Source organism: Castor canadensis, chromosome 2 (genome assembly GCF_047511655.1).
Source record: "Castor canadensis chromosome 2, mCasCan1.hap1v2, whole genome shotgun sequence".
NCBI classification, from domain to species: Eukaryota; Metazoa; Chordata; class Mammalia; order Rodentia; family Castoridae; genus Castor; species Castor canadensis.
In genome coordinates, this window is record NC_133387.1 from 24,886,954 (window position 1) to 24,908,010 (window position 21,057).

The 21,057-nt window shown below is 39.4% G+C and overlaps 1 protein-coding gene across 11 annotated transcripts in view; it reads right to left on the minus strand.

Moving 5' to 3' along the window:
• The window catches only part of Ahcyl2 (adenosylhomocysteinase like 2), a 174,793-nt gene that overhangs the window by 24,098 nt on the left and 129,638 nt on the right, over positions 1–21,057 (minus strand). For all 11 annotated transcript variants that reach the window (XM_074063435.1, XM_074063425.1, XM_074063471.1 and 8 more), the window contains 6 exons: positions 15,194–15,337; positions 14,558–14,658; positions 7,444–7,546; positions 5,857–5,951; positions 1,905–2,011; positions 733–849 (listed from right to left, as the gene is read on the minus strand). In XM_074063435.1, coding sequence (XP_073919536.1) covers positions 733–849; positions 1,905–2,011; positions 5,857–5,951; positions 7,444–7,546; positions 14,558–14,658; positions 15,194–15,337 — 667 coding nt within the window. The remainder of the gene's footprint in view (positions 1–732; positions 850–1,904; positions 2,012–5,856; positions 5,952–7,443; positions 7,547–14,557; positions 14,659–15,193; positions 15,338–21,057) is intronic.

The window sequence follows — 21,057 nt, forward strand, 5'->3', positions numbered from 1 at the left end:
GGGGTCTTCAGACACTGGGGGCATGTCCTTGAAGGGGATAGTGGGATCCTGACCCATGTTCTTACTCTCTTCTTTCATGCCCACGAGGTAAGCAGCTTGACTACATCACATGTGTTATGTGTGCAGTACATCATGGTGTGCTGCCTCACCACAGGCCCAAAAGCAATAGGGCCAACTGACCATAGACTGAAAACTATGAGCCAAAATAAACACTTTCTTTTCAAAAGTTGATTATCTCAGGCATTTGTTACAGTAACAAAAGCTGACTAATACATGGGGTCTTCCTAAAGTGAGTGGTAGAAGAAGATAGTATTCAGTATATATTAAAATGGATTTTGTCAGACTTAAATGTATGCAAGTATCACAATAAAATTCCTTAGTACAGTTAATATATCCTGATTTTAAAAAAGAATTATATGATATCAACAGAGCATGTAACATGGCCTGGAATAGGATCACCAAGAACATTTTTCCAAATAATCTCTATGCCGACTTTAGTTGATGACTCACAGGCCTGACAGGTTCACAAAATAAGAACTCTATCTATAGATAGGAGCTAGTCTCATTTCTTGAGTGAAATCAATTTTCTTGCAATAGCAATGTAGCTCTGGGTTATAAAATATTGGGTGTGATAGATCCAGGGGTGCCATATAAATCATTTCCAGAAATAATCCAAACCAAAAAATCAGAACTGTAACAACTCAAGTTCACCTCAAAGATCATAAACATTACCCATCAAGAATTGACTCTCTGCAACAGTAGAGGTTGTCAAATTTCTGTTTGGTGACTGAGTCGTTGACATTCATAGCTGGAACACACAACTTCCCAGCTTTGGACAGTTGGTACAGTCTGGAGATGAGGGGAGTCAAGAAGAACATAAAACAATGAGACATTCCAATAAACTGTTGGTTTATTATCAAATTCCAGGAATATGTTGGCAGGGTGGGCATGACAGCACAGGACATGACCTTTTCACCCTATTGGGTAGACACTGAGAAATAGAGAATATGTTTCTAGAGGCTGTATTCGGCCACTGAAGCAGTCATAATGGCTATTCAGAATTTAGTTCCCTAAAAATTGATTTCATACTTTCAATTCTTGGTTGTACCAGGACTCGAACTCAGGACTTTACGCTTGCTAGGCAAGCGCTCTACCACTTGAGCTGCAGCTCTCGCCCTTTTTGCTCTAGTTATTTTTGAAATAGGGTCTCACTTTATGTCCAGACTAGCCTGGACCTCGATCCACCTATTTATGCTTCCCACTAGCTGGGATGACAGGTATGCACCACGGCACCCGCTATTGGTTGAAATGGGATCTCACAAACTTTTTGCCCGGGCTGGCCTTAAATTTTGACCCTCTTTATTTCAGCCTTCTAATAGCTGAAATTATAGGTGTGAGCCACCAACTTCAAGCTTCATACTTTCAATTCTTTATGGGTGAATAACAGAAATAATAGAACAATAGAAATGATTCCTATTTTAGTCAAAGAATTACTGCTTGTTTTCAAATGGAACCTTAAATACTTGATCTCTATGTGACCCTGTAAGTTCTGTGAGGGCATGGGTCTTTCTATTTTCCCCTGCTAGGTCCCTAGCACCTAGAATAGTTTGTAGCTCATTGTAGAAGTTCAATAAATATTTTTTAATAAATTAATTTTTCCAAAAAAGGACAAGCAGTCATTGTATTCCAAAGATTAGAAAACACGAGGACCTACTTGTTCTCCCCTTTGAGCCCCTCAATATTTTAGGTTTTTATGTTACTAGTTAAAAAACAAGTGTTCAGACCCAGAGCTGGTCACTGCATAGAAGGCTCCAATTTTTAGCATAATGTGCTCTATCTGTATGTGATTACAAGACAATATGCCTAGTACGCATGAAGATAGGGACACCCATGTTAAATCTTACCTATGGACTCCAGTAACACTCTCTTCAACTATGCCCTTGATTTTCTTAAACATGTTGGGATACTTTTTATAAATCCAGTGAGTAAGATCCCCTCCATCATCCAAGATCTGTAACAGTAAGCATGAGTAACATCATTCATTTTGTGGAAGGTTCAGGCTTCACTGCCTCTCTGGGTCTTGTATCTCAATTTCGAACTTATAGATATTTCAAATTTCTCATATGCTTTTCCAAACTAACTTAAAGCCAGAGTTAACACAATAATCTACCAAATAGTCACCATAATCAAGTAAAAGACAAGGGGGGAAGAAAGGCCAATTGTAATTCTCACAGCCAAATGAACCTCCCACATGACATGTCTGCTATACAAAACACATGGCAAGTGATGACAATTTTCTTATGGATAGACAGCTTTAGAGGGTATCTAGACCATTAGTTCTTCTTCTTCTTTTTTAACAAACATGTCAAAATTTTAATTTATGGCCTGGGGGCATGGCTCAAGCAGTAGAGCACCAGCCTAGCAAGCGTGATACCTTGAATTCAACCCCAGTACTGCCAAAAAAAAAAAAAAAAAAAAAATTAGTCCACCAATGAGAAAACCAGAAAGATGGTAAACTGATTCAAAGAGTATTCTTATTTTTAGTTTTAGAGACAGGGACTAACTATATAGCCCAGCCATGGCCTTGAATTTATGATCCTCCTGCCACAGCCTCCTGAGTGCTCAAAGGGTATCTGAAAAATTGGTTATTGATAAGCATTAAAGAAAAAACAAACAACAAACAAAAAACCCCATTAAGATTAGACTTCTAGTTCTTGAACATACTACAGATCTTGAAAAAGCCTAAACTTGATACAGCTTATTTCTACTGGTTAAATTAAAGACTTTAAGTGTATTGGGTCAAGACTTACTTTAAATAAAAGATAATTAGCTTCCCTCTCAAAGTAATGGCTTAAAGCTGTATTTGTTAATCTTTTACTTCTCTGAAAGAATAAGCACTCTCCCACCTAATCTATCATGTAGCACTTCAGGGTTTTGCCTAGCACAACCTTGCACTCTGTATAAACCAAATTAAAAATAACCAGGGAACCGTGCAGCATGTAGGTGTGTAAGCAAGCCTCTGAACAGCGTATCACTATTTCAGGTTGGGATTAAAGATAAACACAATGCTGTGCCCACTGGAGCTTTCATTAGCAGAGGAAGGTTTTTGAATTATAAATAAGCTAGAGAAAGGCCAGCTTGGAATACTACCATTGGGCTATTGGAAGTGCTTAGCGGGACTTTCTAAATTGTCACATCCATTCTGCTGCAAAGTCCCCACAGAACAGAGTTACCCTTTGCTGGCATGTATCCATTTTGCAGTTGTCATATCAACCCTACTACAAGTACCAAAAATGCCATCCTGGACCCCAAGGTGCACAAAATCCCAACCTCCAGTCTATCATCTGATCTCTCTCTCTCTCTCTCTTTTTTTTTTGCTTTTCCTCCTACTATTGATGCATTTTCTGACTCAATCAAATCTTGCTACAGAACAGAGACAAAGGTAGGACTCTCATATTTCTTACCCTTGCGCCATATTACAAATAGAAACCCAAAGGATTTTGTGAGTTTCTCTCTCCCTTCCTGCATGTATAGAATCCTATGGGGGTTTTCCCTTGTTGCCTCTGATCCCTACCCACAAAAAAGATTGGAGACAAAAAAAAAAAATTGAATAACTGGAGATTCTGTGTGGTAGTCTTGCCTACACTTCCCTTTTAATCAAAGGTTTCTAGTCGGGTGTGGTAGTACACATCTATAATCCTAGCCACCGGGGAAGTGTAGGTAGAAGAATTGCAAGTTCAAGGCCAGCCTGGACAGAGTTAGTGACGCTAAGGGTGCGGCTCAACTGGTAGAGCACTTCCTGAGGTCCTGGGTTCAATCCCCAGTTCTGGAAAAAAGAAAAAAAAACCAACATCTGATATAGGCAGATAGTTGTTATCCACAATATTTTAATGCCTATAGCCCATAATTTTCCCCATGCAACTCTAATGCAGGAAATTCTTGTTGTTAGGGAACTTCCTGAGGTTAGAAAGGAAGGAAAAGTATTAGATCTAGACCGGATCCAAAGAGGTTGAGTCCTGTTTCCTGGGGTGACAACTGTTTTTTGTCCTTGTCTGACTCTCTTCATTAACCTTTCCAGCATTTGTGCTGGCACCAATTTGCAAAAGCTCTCTGGGTACAATGCTATATCCTCCCTGTGTTCATGGCTATAAAATTAGTGTTTTATTCCCAGGAGAAACCCCCTGGCAGAATGTCTTATTGTCTGTCAATATGACTCTCTCCTGGCACCATTAAAATTGTTAGAATGAGCTGACTCATCTTAGAGCCACTGTCATCCCCCCCAGTGCACCCCTCTGGGATATGAAGGCTTTACCTAGCTTTCTCAGACCAGCACTTTGTGCCATGTGACCTGGACCACATACTGCAGTAGAGGCTGCTGGCTACCAGGTGAGGCCTGCTCTATGATCTTTAGCAGCAAGCAACCACTTTGCTTTTCAGTCAGTTTCCAAATTTCTCCTCTCACTAATATGCAGAAATGCTTGCAAAGCAAGAGTACCTCATACTTTGTATGACTCCAATGTACTTTTAGTCTTCAAGATTTTATTTTGTTTTTGAGTTTTTGGGTTTTTTTGCAGTGCTAAGAGTTGAACCCAACACCCCATGCATGCTAAGTGCTCTACCACTGAGCTACACTCCAGTCCTAGAACTGATCTTTTAAAAAATAAAACATGGGCTGGGAGTGTAACATATGTCTGCAACCCCAGCAACTCAGGAGGTAGAGATAGGAGAATTACAGTTTGAGGGCAGCCCAGTCAAAAAGTTAGTGAGACCCCCATCTCAATCAATAGCTGGACATGGTGGTGCATGCCAGCCATCCCAGCTGTGTGAGAAGCATAAATAGGAGGATCATAGTCCAGGCTGGCCCAGGCAAAAACACAAGAGCCTATCCCACCCTCCCCCTCCCAAAAAAACAAACAAACAAAACCCCAAAACATAACTAAAGCAAAAGAGGACTGGGGGCATGGTTCCAGTGGAGAGTGCCTGCCTACCAAGCATGAGGCTCTGAGTTCACTCTCCAGCACTGCCAAAAAGAAAACAAACACCACCAAGCCAGGTGTGGTGGCACATGTCTGTGGTCCCAGCTACTCAGGAAGAAGCAGGATGTGGCTGCCCTGGACAAAACCACAAGCCCTATCTGAAAAACAAACTAAAAAGCATAGGCTTTGGAGCACGGCTCAAGTAGTAGAATGCTTGCTTAACAAACATGAGGCCCTGGGTTCAATCCCCAATACTGCCCCCAAAACAAAATAAATTAAAAAAAAAAAAGAACCCTAAAGTTTGTCTGGTTATCTTTTTTTTTCTTTTCAATATTAGGGATTGAACTTGGGGCCTTGCACTGTGTTTATCTTTTTGAAGGTGGGGAATGAATAAAGAGAAGAAATTTGAACTTGGGAGTTCATCATAATACATAAACTCAGTTATATGGATTACAGAGAGAAACCTAAGTACCTCAGGTGTATGGGCTTTGTTTGGTGTTTTGGTGGTTGCTATTTGGGGATTATATGCAGTGGCAGAGGATGGAAAAGCATTATCCATGTATTCTGAATAGCATTTCAATGCTTCCAACATCAGCACCAACAATTAAGACCCTCTTTTTTTTTGAGACAGGGTCTTGTTATGTAGCTCAGGCTAGCTTAGAACTTGCTATGTAACCCAATTTGGCCTCAAACTCAAAGACGCAAGATCCTCCTTGAGGATTTCCTAAGCAGAAATACTGAGTTCTGCTGAAAACCCAGGTACATCAGATAGAAATGGAGCTATTTTCCTTCCTTATTGTTAGGAAAACCTCTTCTAGGCCACAGTCTCCCACCATATCCCATCCCCTTACAGAATTGTATTAACAGAAATCTGACCCACCATGTTTGGTTGCCAACCCTCCACATTCACACATCTGTCAATGCACCACCAAAAGTCATCTTCTGACTCTCCTTTCCATGCAAAGACAGGAAATCCTATGAAAAAGGGACAAAGAGAAACCATTAAAAGCTGTAAAAAGTGCTGACTCCCAAATTTTGGCAAGAAAGTGCTGGTTTTTCCCAATTTAACTCTCTTATTCTCCTACATTCCTTGAATTGACTCTCTTTTCTTATTGGCATTACCTTTAGCCCCTTTATCCATTTCTTTGTTTTTGGTGGTCATTCTGTTCTTGCTACCTCAAAGAGGACAAGCAAAACAGACAAGAGTATGATGGTTACTAAAAATTTAAGTAAGGGGAAAAAGAACAAAGTAGAAATAAATACTTCTTGAGACAGTCAAACTGGCATTTTCACCATTTCCCAAATTTGCCTTGGTTTTTCTTGCCTCTATACTTTAGTCATCATTCCTTCCTCACCAGGAAAACTCTGATTTTCTTCTCTGTCTGCTACAATGATTGCTTTACATCATAGCCCAGGTAAATGTCATACTTCCTTATGAAGTCTCCTTAAGCAAGCAGGAAGTGAGCTCTAAAGGAATCTGAACTCTTCTAAGCCCAGTGTTTGTGTACTACTGAATATGGATTTATGCTCTGTCATGACATTTATCATATATGTCCTTATTTATAAGTCCTTATCTATAAGTCGTTATTTATGTACGTATATTATCTCCTCTACTACAATACAGGATTCTGAGGGCAAAGATATTGCCTCATTTGTCCCTTTATCTCTTAGAGTAAATCAATAAGCATCTGTTGAAAAAAAAAAAAAAAAGAGAGAAAAGGTTGCAATATGTACAATTCATTGGCATATTTTTCTGTCATATATATATATATATATATACACACACACACACACATATATCTCAATAAAAGTTTATAAATAAATGAATATAAATGAAAGAACAAATGAAATGCCAAAAGTGCTAGCAAAAGGAGAGATATGCATACTCTATTGGGCTTTCCCAGAATATCCCAGGAGCTATGAAGCAAGTGTTTGGTACCCTGATCTATGTATTGTTGCCAAAGTGTGAATGAAGAAAATTGGTTAAGTCCACATTTCTCTATTTCTTTTGTCCTTCAACCATCAGTGGATGTTGTGACCAAATATTAATCTGCTAGGTTAAGCCCTCTTTACTGCTAAAGCAGAAACATCAAACATTAAACCAGGGCAAACCACTTGTTGGAAAATCAGCAGAGCTTCACTGTGGCTGAAGCATTCTCTTCTCTAGTCCATATTACCTAAGCCAGTAAGTAGTGTTCATTGGTGTTCTATCAGTGAATCAAGGCAAAACACAAACAGCAAAATATTAGACATAAGAAAGTATTCACCAACTATAAAACAAATGTTAACTATATCATGCATGGCCAAAGAGGCACAGAAAGAGAACAAACTCATTAAAAATGGGAATCCATTTCTTTCAAAGAAGCTCCTTTACTGTCAACCTTCTTCAAACATGTATAAGGAAACAGTGGAACTTCCCAGGGACTTACTTTAGCCAAAGACATAGAGAACCAACAAAAGATCTTACCACTTTCTGCTAGAGCAGCTGCCACTTCATTGAGAGTGGAATAGATGTTGCAGGCAGCCCAGCGGCACTGTGCCCCCAGAGCACCCAGAGTTTCCATAAGCACCTGCATTAAAGAGAAGGCGGGAGATGAACAAGGCTTCACCAAAAGCTAGTCAAGATTAAGTTTACATATTTGACGATAGCAAATACATACAAATAACTTAGACCAGCGATTTTCAAATTGTGCTCTATAGAACTTCTTCAGTATTCTGAGCAGAGGGCAAGGGTTGGGGGAGGCATGGGAGGACACTCCAGCTGAGCTCTATGCTTTTACCTACTTTACATACTGGGCCTCCCAATAATACTTAATTAAACTAAGGATTTCAGAGCCAAAATATTTTTTGTTACAAAACAGACTTATACTTCTGCTTCTGCTTAGGGTATAGAAAACAAAAGAAACTTCCATCCTAACAACAAGAAAAAGCTGGATAATCTACAAAGAGCTGAACCCATCCAAGAGCTGAGGTCATAAAGCAACCAAGTGAATTGAACTCCAAAGAGTGGTAAGTCCTTTTAAAGGGAGAGGGAAGATTGTTTTACCTTTGGTGAGCATGGGAGGAACAGATGGCTAAGATAAATGAGGGTAAGAAAAATGAGCTAAAACTTTCATTAAAGGCTAAGTGTAGAAAAGTGTGCCATGTGGAATTTCTGGTAGCCCCCAGCCAGACAAGGACATTTCACATTCACAGGCATGAAACAAGGGCTCACAAGACAGACTAGGGGCAGGTTGCTAGCTGGCTATATTTAGAGATAGGCATGAAACTGGGCACATCCCTATATACACTCTTCTCTCAAGGGAAGCAAAAGCTTTAGCTGTAGAAAGATTAGAAATTTTGTCCCCTCTCCCCACTCAGGATAAGTCAAAGATCCACTGCTCCTGGGGAAACAAAACCTTTCTGTTCCTGGGAGAGTAGTAGACCTTCTTGAGCCAAGGACAGACAATTCACTGACATGCACCAAGGGTCTACTACCGCTCAGCTGTCTAGGAGGGAAAGGAAAATATCTTCTGCCCAGGACTCGCCACAGATACAAGTCAATACTTGGCTGCTACAGAAAGGAGAGGCAGGAATACTGAGAAAGCCCTGCCTACACTGAAGCCTGCCTAACCTTGACTGGACCAGAAGATCTAAGAACCCCACTTACCCTCACCATGAAGATACCCCTGGAAATAAGGATCAGAAGTCTAGTGCTGTAGGTGGGGCATGTACTTGAGGACAGCCTCCCTTTGGCATGCACGTGCAGAAGCAGCTTGGTTCTCAGGGTGAACAAACACTGAGGAAAGCCCTTCAGTAACCTCAATGCCCAAGGTAACAACAGCCCACTGCTGAAGGAGTGTGAAGTCTATGGTATACAGCAAAATCTGAATCCAGCCCAACTCATGACTATAATGGAAACCAATATACAAACACCTCAAAAAAATTTCAAGCCAGGGGCCAGTGGCTCACACCTATAGTCCTAGCTACTCAGCAGGCAAAGATCAGGAGGATCATGCTACAAAGCCAGCCCAGGAAAATAGTTTGCAAGACCCTATCTGGAAAAAAGCCATCACAAAAAAGAGCTGGTGGTGGCCCAAGGTATAGGCCCTGAGTTCAAGCCCCAGTGCTGGAAAAAAAAAAAAAGATACATGGTGAAGTGAAAAACCCACTGTCAATAAACAAAGTAATCAATAGAACCAGATTCTCTAATGAGCCGTGTTTAATCAGCCAGGAACTTTAAAGTAAATATGACTGCTATGTCTATATCAAGGATCTAGTGAAAAGGTGGACAACAACCACGAACAGATAGGAAATTGCAGTGGAGAGATGGAAACTATAAAAACAGATCAGAATTTGGAGGCCTGGTTCAAGTGTAGAGTGTTTGCCTAGCAAGCACAAAACCCTGAGTTCAAACCCCAGTACTGCCAAAAAAAGAAAAAAGTAAAAACAAAACAAACAAAAACAGATCAAAGAGAAACACCAGAAATATTTTACTTATTTTTAATCGTTATACTGATTGTATAGGAAAATGTCCTTATTCATGGAAAATATATACAAAGCTACTTGAGGGTTGCTATTCTCTGAATACATATGTCATCAGAAAATTCTTATTTTGAAACCTACCCTCCAAGGTGATGGTATTAAGAGGCAAGAGCCTTGGGAAGTAATTAAATCATGAAAATTCTGCCCCTGTGAATAGAATTAGAGCTCTTATAAAAGGGGCCTACAGGAGCTTGCTTGCCCCTTCTTCCATATGAAGATAAAAAGAAAGGGCCATGTATGAAGAACAGGCCCTTACCAGATACTGAATCTGCTGGTACTTGAACTTGATTTCCCAGCCTCCGGAAGTGTAAATAATAAATTTCTAGGGCTCATAAATTACTATTAAACAATGCATTTCTGTTGTTTATAAATTACCTGGTCTAAGGTATCTTATTATAGCAGCCTGAAAGGACTACAAAGGACTGAACGAGTATTAGGGTTAGCAACTTACTCTTAAATGGTTCAGAAAAGAAAGCCAACTGTGCTGTACTTGTAACTTTTCTGTATGTCTGTGTGTTAACGGTTTAGATCTTAAGTGTCCCCCAGAGGCTCTTGGGTTGAAGCCTTGGTCCCTAGCTGATGGGGCTGTTGGGAGGTGGTAGAATCTTTATGAGGTAGTGCCTAGTGGAAGGAAGTTAGGTCATTGGTGGTGTGCACTTGAAGAAGATACTGGAATCCCTGTCCCTTCCTCTTTCTCTCTTTACTTTCCAGCCACCATGAGGTGCAGCTTTGCTCTTTCTTCCACAAGGCTCCTGCTAGGATGCTCTCCCTCACCATAGGCCCCAAAACAATGGAGCCAACATACCAGGGGCTACAACCTCTGAAACTGTGAGCCAAAATGAATCTTTCTTTCCTTCATGTTGATTTTGTCGGTGATGGGAGGTAACACACTGTATTTATTTCAAAGTTTTAAAAATTATTTTAAAATTTTAATCTACTGATTTGATCCTGACTTACTTTTACTTCAATAAAGATGGAGAAAGGATTCTCTTATTTTTAGGAAGCGTTTCAATTGTTTACATCAATTAATAAACTTAATTGGTATTTTTATCTTTTGTTTCTTTTTTTATTAGTGTATATCAATTGTACAAAATAATGGTTTCATTATGACATTTATATATATATACATCATGTACTTTGATCACATTCACACCTCCAAGGATTTTTTTAAAAAAGGAAGTATACTACCCCAACTGCTTGGATTAAGAGCTGTTTTAACAGCATGGTACTGGCACAAAAACAGACATGAAGACCAGTGGAACAGAGTAGAGGACTCAGATATGAAGCCACACAACTATAACCAACTAGTCTTTGACAAAGGTGCTAAAAATATACGATGGAGAAAAAGCAGCTTCTTCAACAAAAACTGCTGGGAAAACTGGTTAGCAGTCTGCAAAAAACTGAAACTAGATCCATGTACATCACCCATACCAATATTAACTCAAAATGGATCAAGGATCTTAGTATCAGACCATAAACTGTAAAGTTCATATAGGAAAGAGTAGGAAATACTCTGGAGTTAGTAGGTATAGGTAAGAACTTTTTCAATGGAACCCCAGCAGCTCAGCAACTAAGAGATAGCATAGATAAATGGGACTTCATAAAACTAAAAAGCTTCTGTTCATCAAAAGAAATGGTCTCTAAACTGAAGAGAACACCCACAGAGTGGGAGAAAATATTTGCCAGCTACACATCAAAGGACTGATAACCAGAATATATAGGGAACTTAAAAAACTAAATTCTCCCAAAATTAATGAACCAATAAAGAAATGGGCAAGTGAACTAAACAGAACTTTCTCAAAAGAAGAAATTCAAATGGCCAAAAAACACATGAAAAAATGCTCACCATCTCTAGCAATAAAGGAAAAGCAAATTAAAACCACACTAAGATTCCACCTCACCCCATTAGAATAGCCATCATTAGCAACACCACCAACAACAGGTGTTGGCGAGGATTCGGGGGAAAAAGGAACCCTCTTACACTGCTGGTGGGAATGTAAACTAGTACAACCACTCTGGAAAAAAATGTGGAGACTACTTAAAAAGCTAAACATTGATCTACCATTTGATCCAGCAATACCACTCTTGGGGATATACCCAAAAGACTGTGACACAGGTTACTCCAGAGGCACCTGCACACCCACGTTTATTGCAGCACTATTCACAACAGCCAAGTTATGGAAACAACCAAGATGCCCCACTACTGATGAATGGATCAAGAAAATGTGGTATCTATACACAATGGAATTTTATGCAGCCATGAAGAAGAACGAAATGTTATCATTCGCTGGTAAATGGATGAAACTGGAGAACATTATTCTGAGTGAGGTTAGCCTGGCCCAAAAGACCAAAAATCATATGTTCTCCTCATAGGTGGACATTAGATCAAGGGCAAACATAACAAGAGGATTGGACTTTGATCACATGATAAATTGAGAGCACACAGGGAGGTATGGGGATAGGTAAGACACCCAAAAAACTAGATAGCATTTGTTGCCCTCAACACAGAGAAACTAATGCAGATACTTTAAAGCGACAGAGGGCAATAGGAAAAGGGTACCAGGAACTAGAGAAAAGGCTAGTTTGGGAAGAATTAATTTAGAAGGTAACACACACGCACAGAAAATCAATGTGAGTCAACTCCCTGTATAGCTATCCTTATTTCAACTACCAAAAACCCTTGTCCTTCCTATTATTGTTTATATTCTCTCTTTAACAAAATTAGAGATAAGGGCAAAATAGTTTCTGCCTGGAAGCGAGAGGGTGGGGGGGATGGAGAGGGTGGGGTGGTTAAGGGAGAGGGTGGGGGGAAGCGGGGAAAAATGACCCAAACATTGTATGTATATATGAATAAAAAAAAAATGAAAGCAAAGCACTTTTGTAAAGAAAAAGAAAAACATATAGGATAGGAACAATAAAATAATATTAAAACTGGTAAACTAATGGTGATTATTCCATTGAGGAAAAATAAGGGAGGTAACCCTGAAAGGTGGTAATGTTTACTGAGCATGGGGGTAAAACATAAACTAGATTAGCAACATGAGACAGTAGAGAAGCACCTACTATTTTAATTCACCACACTGAAGTCTCATATACCCTGACTGAGGAGGCCCAGAAAAGGTTTAAGGAGTATTTCTTCTCAATTCATTAGTCTATAGCTCCAAAATATAGCTTTTCAATTTATATTAAATTTGGGCAGTCAGGGTACTCTTTTCCTTAGAGAACATACAATCCAGAAAAGTCTCATAGTGAAGACAGAAGCTGTCTGTTCTTAAGGAATCTCTACTGTCCTTCTCTAGGAATGTGACACATAAGTGTGTGCTTCAGGAGAGACAATCTTTTGAAAGCTGATCAGGCCACACAGATGATTCAGATCCTACAAATCCCATAAAAGATTTTAGACCATTTCTCAATACATCAATTTCTCTGTAGTGGTCTCAATATGGTTGGCAACTTAATATCTATTTTGTCTTTGGTGATGACTCAGAAAAGGAGGTTTGGAACTTTGTGGGGAATTTTTTGATCGTCATAATGATTATGAGAGGAGTGTTACTGGCATTTAGCAGGGCCAGGGATCTGGACATTCTGCAAGTGCAAGACAGCAGCTTATAATGAAACTGTGCTAATAGGGTATGATCTTCAAATGTCCCAATCAAAGTTTACATGGGTGAAAATATTTTAGTTTTTGGTGGTGCAGATTTTTTTTTAACCTTGCTAGGGAAGTGTTCTTGTTATGCTTCTAGGCCCCTTTGCCTTGAGTTTATTTTTCAGATCGCATCTCATGCTTTTGCCCAGGGCTGGCCTTGGACTTCCTTCTGAGTAAATAGAATTAACAAGTGTGTGTCACCATGCCCAGTTTATTTTTGATAGGGTCTTCCTAGCCTCAAATCATGATTCTCCTAGTTCTACCTCCCAAGCAGCTGGAATTATAGGCATGTACCACCATTCCCAGATGAAAACCCTATTTATAATTATCTGAGCTTAGGACCTAATTCCATCTTACATATTAACAAAAAATATTTTTATAGTTTTAATATAAACTAATAATAGTTTTTCCAGGAATTCAACAATTGGGTAAATCAAGACAAAACCTATACTTTTTATTGTGGTTGTTTAGAAATTTACAGAGAGTTGTTTACTATTTCAGAAAATCATTTAATTTGGTAATGCTACTCTGATGCTCTGGAACCAAAAGCACATTTCCATCCATCTGCATTTTTAGCACTTTTACTCAAATAATGCTGTAAGTACAGATACCTGACTATATTCTAGTACAGTTATGCCAAAACATTAATATATTGAGGAAATTCATTTTATTATAAATTACTTTTCTTTTATTCCTCCTTCACGTTTCAGTTAAGATTTTATATTGACTTTCCCATGCTGGGACTGGTGGAACATGGGCATGTGACCTAATTCAGCTCAATGAGATGGAGTATTCTGAGAACTTCTGTAAAAGGTTTCTTGGTTCTTGGAAGAGAGGAAGAAATGGTCCTTCTTTCTTTTCATGTAAGTTTGTGATGACTAGAGAAGCTGTGACCACCTTGGTATCAGCTTGAGGATTAAGTAAGTACATTGCAGAGGCAGCTCCAGGAGAATCCTAAACAGGTGAAATGGAAGCCCTGAGATCCTACATCTGAAGTCTGCTTTCCCACTGGACTTCTAGCCCATGTAATGTAATAAATTCCTTTATGTGTAAGTCAGGTGGAATCAGGTTTTCTCTTATTTGCAGCTGAAAACAGCTCAACACATAAGGTTGCCTTATAGAAATGACACTGGAAAGAAAGATAAAAGGAAACAATATAGTACATTGATAATGATATTCGCGTGTCAATTCTGTGATTTACTAGTTGTATAATCTTAGGCAAATTACTGAATCCCTCTGAGCCTCAGCTTCCTTACTTACAGAATGGAAAGAGGGATACCTGCTTTCCGTGGCTTAATGAGGATTATGAACTAATACTCGTTCAGATGTTAACTCAATGTTAGCATGTTACAAATATTCAATACTGGTGGTAATACTATTGTTATTAAGAAGAGAAAGGAAAAGGACTCACAGCAGTCTGAGCAGTGATGTGTGTGCAGCCCACAATTTTGGCTCCAGCCAAAGGCTTTTCTCCTTGAGCTCTCTTCCTCAAAGCCATCAGTGCAGGCATTTCTGAAAAGGCCCGATACAAACACAGCAATATTAGGAGGGACAAGAGATAAAAGAATAAACAGAAAAACTTACTTTTTTTAGGTTAAGATCTTTCCCTGATCAGATTCTCTGTTAGATTGAGTTTCTCAAGCGATCAAAACGTCAGACCTGAATTTTCTTTTATAAGAGGTTTTCAGAGGCAAATGCTCCAGGGTTGTGACTCTCCATATGCTAGTTCTCCTTATCCAGGGGCTTGTTCTCTACCCACCAGAGTTCACTCCCTCCCCAAAGTGTTTCCTGAGCTCAAATTCTTGGGTGAAAAAAAGTTTTTTTTTGCAGTGCAGGGTTTTGAACTCAGGGCCTTGCACTTGCCAGGCAGGCGCTCTATCACTTGAACCACACCTTCAGTCCATTAGCTCAGATTCTTTTGTTATAAGTATTCTTTAGTGTCACACTGAAATTTCACAAACTATCAGATACCAGGACATACAAAGGGATCATTGCAGACAAAAAGACATAGACAGGAAGAGAAGCAAAAAGTGGTTGTTTTGTTTACCTTGTTCAGCAATTTCAATTTCTCTTCGTCCAAACTCTGCCTGTTTGATGTTCTTGACACAGAAGTCACTGCTTCCTTTAGAGTTCTTTTGCTGCTTGTCCCTGGGGGATGTTTCATCATCAGAGCTATCTGTGTATGAAGCCGCTGGAATGACAGAAGTAAAAAACCCTCAGGGAAAAAATTGATTAAAATTCTAAAATTCCAAACCTTGGAAGAACTGAGGCTTCTCTAGTCTTTTTTTTTTTTTTTTTTGGTGGGGGGTACTGGAGTTTGAATTCAGGGCTTATACCTTCAGCCACTCCACCAGCCCTTTTCTGTGTGTGTGTGTGTTTTTAAGATACAGTCTTGAAAACTATGTGCCTGGGGCTGGCTTCGAATTGCGATCCTCCAGACTTCTGCCTCCTGAGTAGGTAGGATTACAGACGTGAGTCACCAGTGCCTGGCTTCTCTACTCTTTACACCATACAAATTAACACTTCTGGGAAGCACCTAAATGGAACCACTGCACTGTCCCAATCATTTCTAGAAAGTCCTATTCACAGGTCGGAAGGGGGAAGCTGCAAGAAGTCGCCAAAGACATTCTTGCCAGACAGCATTAATCTAGGGCTAAGTTTTTATTCAGAACACACAGAAGAACTTGAATATGCAAAAGGACAGAGGGAACACTAAGGTAGCAAGAGATTAAAGTTCCTAATGCAAGCCCATGGTCATTACCTATGAGTTCCTAGGATCCAGTTACCCTTCTCTGCTTTAATGCCTGAAGTAATTTATGTTTTATTATAATAACTGAATAGATGAGACCTAGAAATAAGGAACCCATGGGAAAGTAATTAAGAATCACACAAAAAGTGTTTGTCTGACATAACAGAGCTTTGTTTCTCAGGACTGTCTCTGATGAGACTGAACTATGCCTGCAGACCCAATTAGACACTGACAATAAAGTATTCAATGTGCTCTCCCTTCTTGTTGGCCTCAACGGGTTCCCCACTAGGCATTTTAGATTCTCAAAGCAACAAATAAATCCTCTTCTGGTACAATAAAATGCTTTGATAACTAACCCATTTATCAATATACAGTAGAGGGTGAAAGGTCCAAGACTTTCAACTGTGACCAACAGGCAGCTGGTGATAGCTACTGCTATTGACAGGTTTAGCTGAGGTCTTTTTAGTCTTCATATAATTCTGTAATTGCTAATCATTCGATGGATAATTTGAAACGATTTCCCTCCTTGGTTTAAGTAGCAGAGGATAATATTCCTAATACAGTTTTGGGAGGGGTGGAAAATATAAACAAAACATTTTGTATCTCTCATTGCAACAGAAGTACTGCCATCACTTTTAAGGGAAGAAAGTGGCAAAAGCTCAGAGTTCCTAGCATCTATGGTGCTCTAATCTACTCATATCCAGAGAATTAAGGCATTTCTGAGATTTCTTAGCAGAGAGTCTTTCTCTGGGGGTGCTATAAAAGGCAAGTCTGACCTTGCCCAGTTAATCAGGCATGGTGCTGCACACTGTGGGGTCAGCAGGGGCTTGAGGATCTCTCTTGAACTGGAAAATTGCCTAGGAGCAAAGTCCTACCACGAGGCCACAGGAATGAACATAGGCACCAGGGGAGGTGAAGAAAATAGTAAATCCCCAAAGGGACTTTTGTTCTTGAAAGGAGCTAATCTGTACAAAAAGTTTTCGGTTCCCCCTCCTAGGGTGAGTGAAAGCTCAAAGTACTTTTGGCAATAGAGCTCAAGAAATAGCTTTCTTGGCAGTGATCCACTTGACTAATCAATATTCTGATACAGATTAGGCGAACCATGCTTCTACCTCAGAGAGAGGATAACAGTCTTTCCCAATCTTGATCTAAATTTACAAGAAAGTTGCTTTTGAAGAGTTTACATTCAGAATATCTTTATTTCAAAAAAATTTTTTTCCAGGGCCATGATGATTTTTATTCTCCCAAATGGTCACTGAATATAGTGGTCAGGAGCCATGCATTGTGGCACGTATCTGTAATTCCAGTACTCTGGAGGCAGAGGCCAGTCTGTACTATATAGAGTTCAAGGCTAACCTGAGCTGCCCTGCCTCAAAAAAATCAAGAGCACAGGCTGTGGTTCAGTGGTTGAGCACTTTTCCGGAATGTACAAGGCCCTGGATTCCATCCCCAGCACCACAAACAAAGTGTTCTAGAATCAGGCAGACTTTGGTTGAAGTCACAGTCTCTGTTTCTGGATGTATAAAATGGAGGCAAGATCAGAGCCTATTTAATAGGGTTATTAATATATTCAAGTATTCAGTCATTTGCACTTCCAGTGACTCATTCAACAACTTTTAATTTTGCATCTACTATACACCAGGCCTGGTCTAAGGGGCTGGGAACATACCAGCTGACCTTAGTGAAGTTTTCCTTCTGTAGGTGATCAGACATGGAAGAACTGATTGCTTTTCTTAAAAAATACAGTTGTAATGTGTGCTATGAAACAGAAATTAGCATTACTTAAAAATATATAATAACTTCTCAAGCCTGAGGATGTTTCAATGGTACAGTGCTTGCCTTGCATGCAAAGGCTCTGGGTATGTTCCCCTGTACCTAAAAAAAAAAATGGAGTTAAATTGTAGAGAAGATTATATAAGATACTGTAAAGAAAGCACTTAGTATAATGATTAGCATACAGTAACTAAGCATTTAATAAATGATACCTGATATTATTACTCATTTTTGCTCATATTCTAAACTTAGTATCAGATGTAACATTTTTTAAGATTTTTGAATGGGAAAAGAATGACATTCATACAAAATTACTTAGTTTCTTTTTTTCTTTCTGCCTTAGTCATCTCTTACTAATCTACCTGCTCTACCAAAGCAGCAGGTGGTCGCTGGCAATGATAAACAGGTGGTGACTGAAGTCCTCACTCCCAGAATAGTTTTCCTCTCCTATGCCTCTTTAGCTTCTAAGGATGAGTCAGGAAAAAAAAAAAAAGAAAAGAAAAAAAAAATGAAACTAAACAAAAAAAACCTTATTCTTAAGATAAGCACTCCAATTTTTGACTTTGTCTTTTATCCAATTCAAAGAACAAAATTGCTTATACCACTTCTTTATTCTGAAAGCTAGAAAAAAAAGTATATTACTTTCATAATAGAAAGTTACAGTTACAAATGTTTTTCTTGAGCCAAAATGGGTTTTTCAAAGAGTCCTTTAGAAAGAGCTGCTGTCAGGTAAGAACCGAAAGCAGTAGTTGTCTAGATTGCGCTAATATGAGGATGCAACATGGCTGACAGATCCAGACCAAGAGTAGGTGCTATTCCTGAACTACTGTGACATTTATTCATTTATTTTTTTGAACATACTTATTTCTGCCACTATATTTTGAATAGGGTTTCTAAAATACATAGACTCATCAGCATATTCTGAAGCCCAGGGTCATAATTTCATTAAAATTGAAGAGTCAAAGCTGGCGGAGTGGCTCAAGTGGTAGAGCACCTGCCTAGAAAGCACACGGTCCTGAGTTCAACCCCCAGTACCACTAAAAAGAAAACACAAACAAGTAAACCGACAAAATCATCAATCTAGAAGTGGTGGAGCAGGCCTGTAATCCCAGCTACTTGGGAGGTGGAGGCAGGAAAATCATGCATTTGAGGCCAGTCTAAGCAAAGTTAGCGAGACCTTGTCTCAAAAACAAAGTACAAAATAAAAGGGATAGGGGTGTAGCTCAAGTGGTAGAGTGTTTGGCTGGCATATGCAAGGTTCTAGGTTCAATCCCTGGTATGACAAAACAAGAACCAAAGACAAAAAACAATTGATAAACTAGAACATAGGACCCCACCTCTAGCTTTACCCATAGTTGGTAAAGCTACGGGATCAGTTTTCAATTTATCCAAATGTAAACTGAGGAGTTTTACAGATTTTCTCTCTCCTTATGTTCATAGTTAACTACCAGTAGAAAAGTCTTATAAATAAATAAGATAATCTCCACAGTGGTTCAGTTTCTAGGTAGGAAAGTAATATTTCTAGAACATGCCATACATATGTTCTATGGCTCACACCTCATTTAGTCTTACCTCCTAGTAGCTGTGATTGTATGAGTTACTGCTAGAAGAGCAGTCAGAATTCTCATTCTATTAAATTATTTTGTCAGACAGTTACTCTCAGGTTCAACTTATTTATTTGGTAATGGAAATAACAGTAGGGACCTGTGTATCAGTGTACAGCAGATTTCATTGATGTGTAATACTCAACAAATATGTGAAAAGCTGTACTAGCAACCAAAATACAAGCAAACAAGTAAAACTTTTGTCATTTGGAAAAAATCTGAAGGTATATTGTCTGAGGCAAGCATCCTGGAAAGCCTGTGTGGCTTTGACTTCTAGAACATCAGCTCTCTAGATTTCATATTCACCCTGCTTGCCAGCCACTTGGTTAAAAAGCCAGCATACTGTGGAGTGAGAGGGGAGGGCTGTTAAGTGCTGGGGCTCTCTCTCCTAGAAGACAAGGCAGCTTGATGGAAAGGGGTGTCCCTGCTTCGTAACACTGCCTAGGACATAAATGGCTGCAAAGGGAATTACAGGTTTCTCACAGACCTTAGACCTTAGTCCTCGGTTCCAATGCTAGCCACTGCTCTGAAGGAGAGGGGTATGTGTGTGTGTGTGGCCACTGCTCTGAAGGAGAGGGTGTGTGTGTGTGTGTGTGTGTGTGTGACCAGTTACAGGAGGCTGCAAAAGGCTCAGCCACTGCTTTGATTTACAACTGAAAATGGCTAACAAAACCTTTTAGAAGGAGTTAACACTTATACTCAACCCCCCAAAAGTGGAACCTTGAAAAGCTGGATGGATGAAATTTTAAATAAACCTTCCCATAGCAACAGGTTTTCCTGCTGCTGTCAACAGGGCCCACAGACTTCTGTATTGCAAGACAAGAGCCCTACTACTGAGCTGCATCCTGTAACTAGGAAGTTACAGGAACACCTGCTTTGAAGAAGCCAATACATCTGTATCTTTTTCCCTCTACCCCTGTTAACCTATATTCCTCTTTGTAGACATTGATTTGGCACAGGGTCTTGTTATATGCCCCCTTCCTTCCCAAACACTGATTTGGCAAACCTTTTTCAATAAGCTGTCTTAAACAAATAAACAAAAATCTAAAGGTATCTCAAACTTTATAAGTACCACTCATGAGTAGATGTCATCCCTCCTCATCCTTAAGTAACTAACTCACTGCAGACAGTCTTCTCAGAAATGAATCACTGAGAACAGTCTTGATTTTGAAGAAAAGAATCTTCTGTTCATTTAATTTTATATATATTTTTTTTGCTTAGGGGAGGAATTTTTAGAAGTTTGTTTCATATAAAAGAATGCAGCAGTTTTCAATCCAGGTTCCCTGAGTATTAAGTCATAAAGTCTTGAAGCATCCATTGCACATAATGAATTAACTTCTCTCCTATACATCTAGAAAGGTACTCATTATGTACCATCTCTTGGAGAATTAAGAAAACACATTACCTTCTGGGTTCTGTAATTCAGATGAGGAACCTTGTTTGAGAAGGTTGATAGTAGCTCTTAAATTAAAGCATGGCACTAGGATCCTTAGGAAGAGAGGGCCATTGTTCATTTAAGCCCCCAAGTACCTTCAGCAAAACCAGCACAGTGAACAAGGAGGTAACTCTTTTTGGATAGATCATACACCTTTTGGCTTTTCACATACATAGAGAGTATGTCAGAGACCTCAATAAGAGTACAAAGACTAGTAAGAATGTCTCTGGGCCTGCGGATGCGGCTCAGTGAGAGAGTACTTGCTTAGCATGCATGAGACCCTGGGTCCAGTACCTGGAAGTGTAAGAAATGAAAGAAAAGAGGAGAGGAGAGCAGAGAAGGAGAAGAAA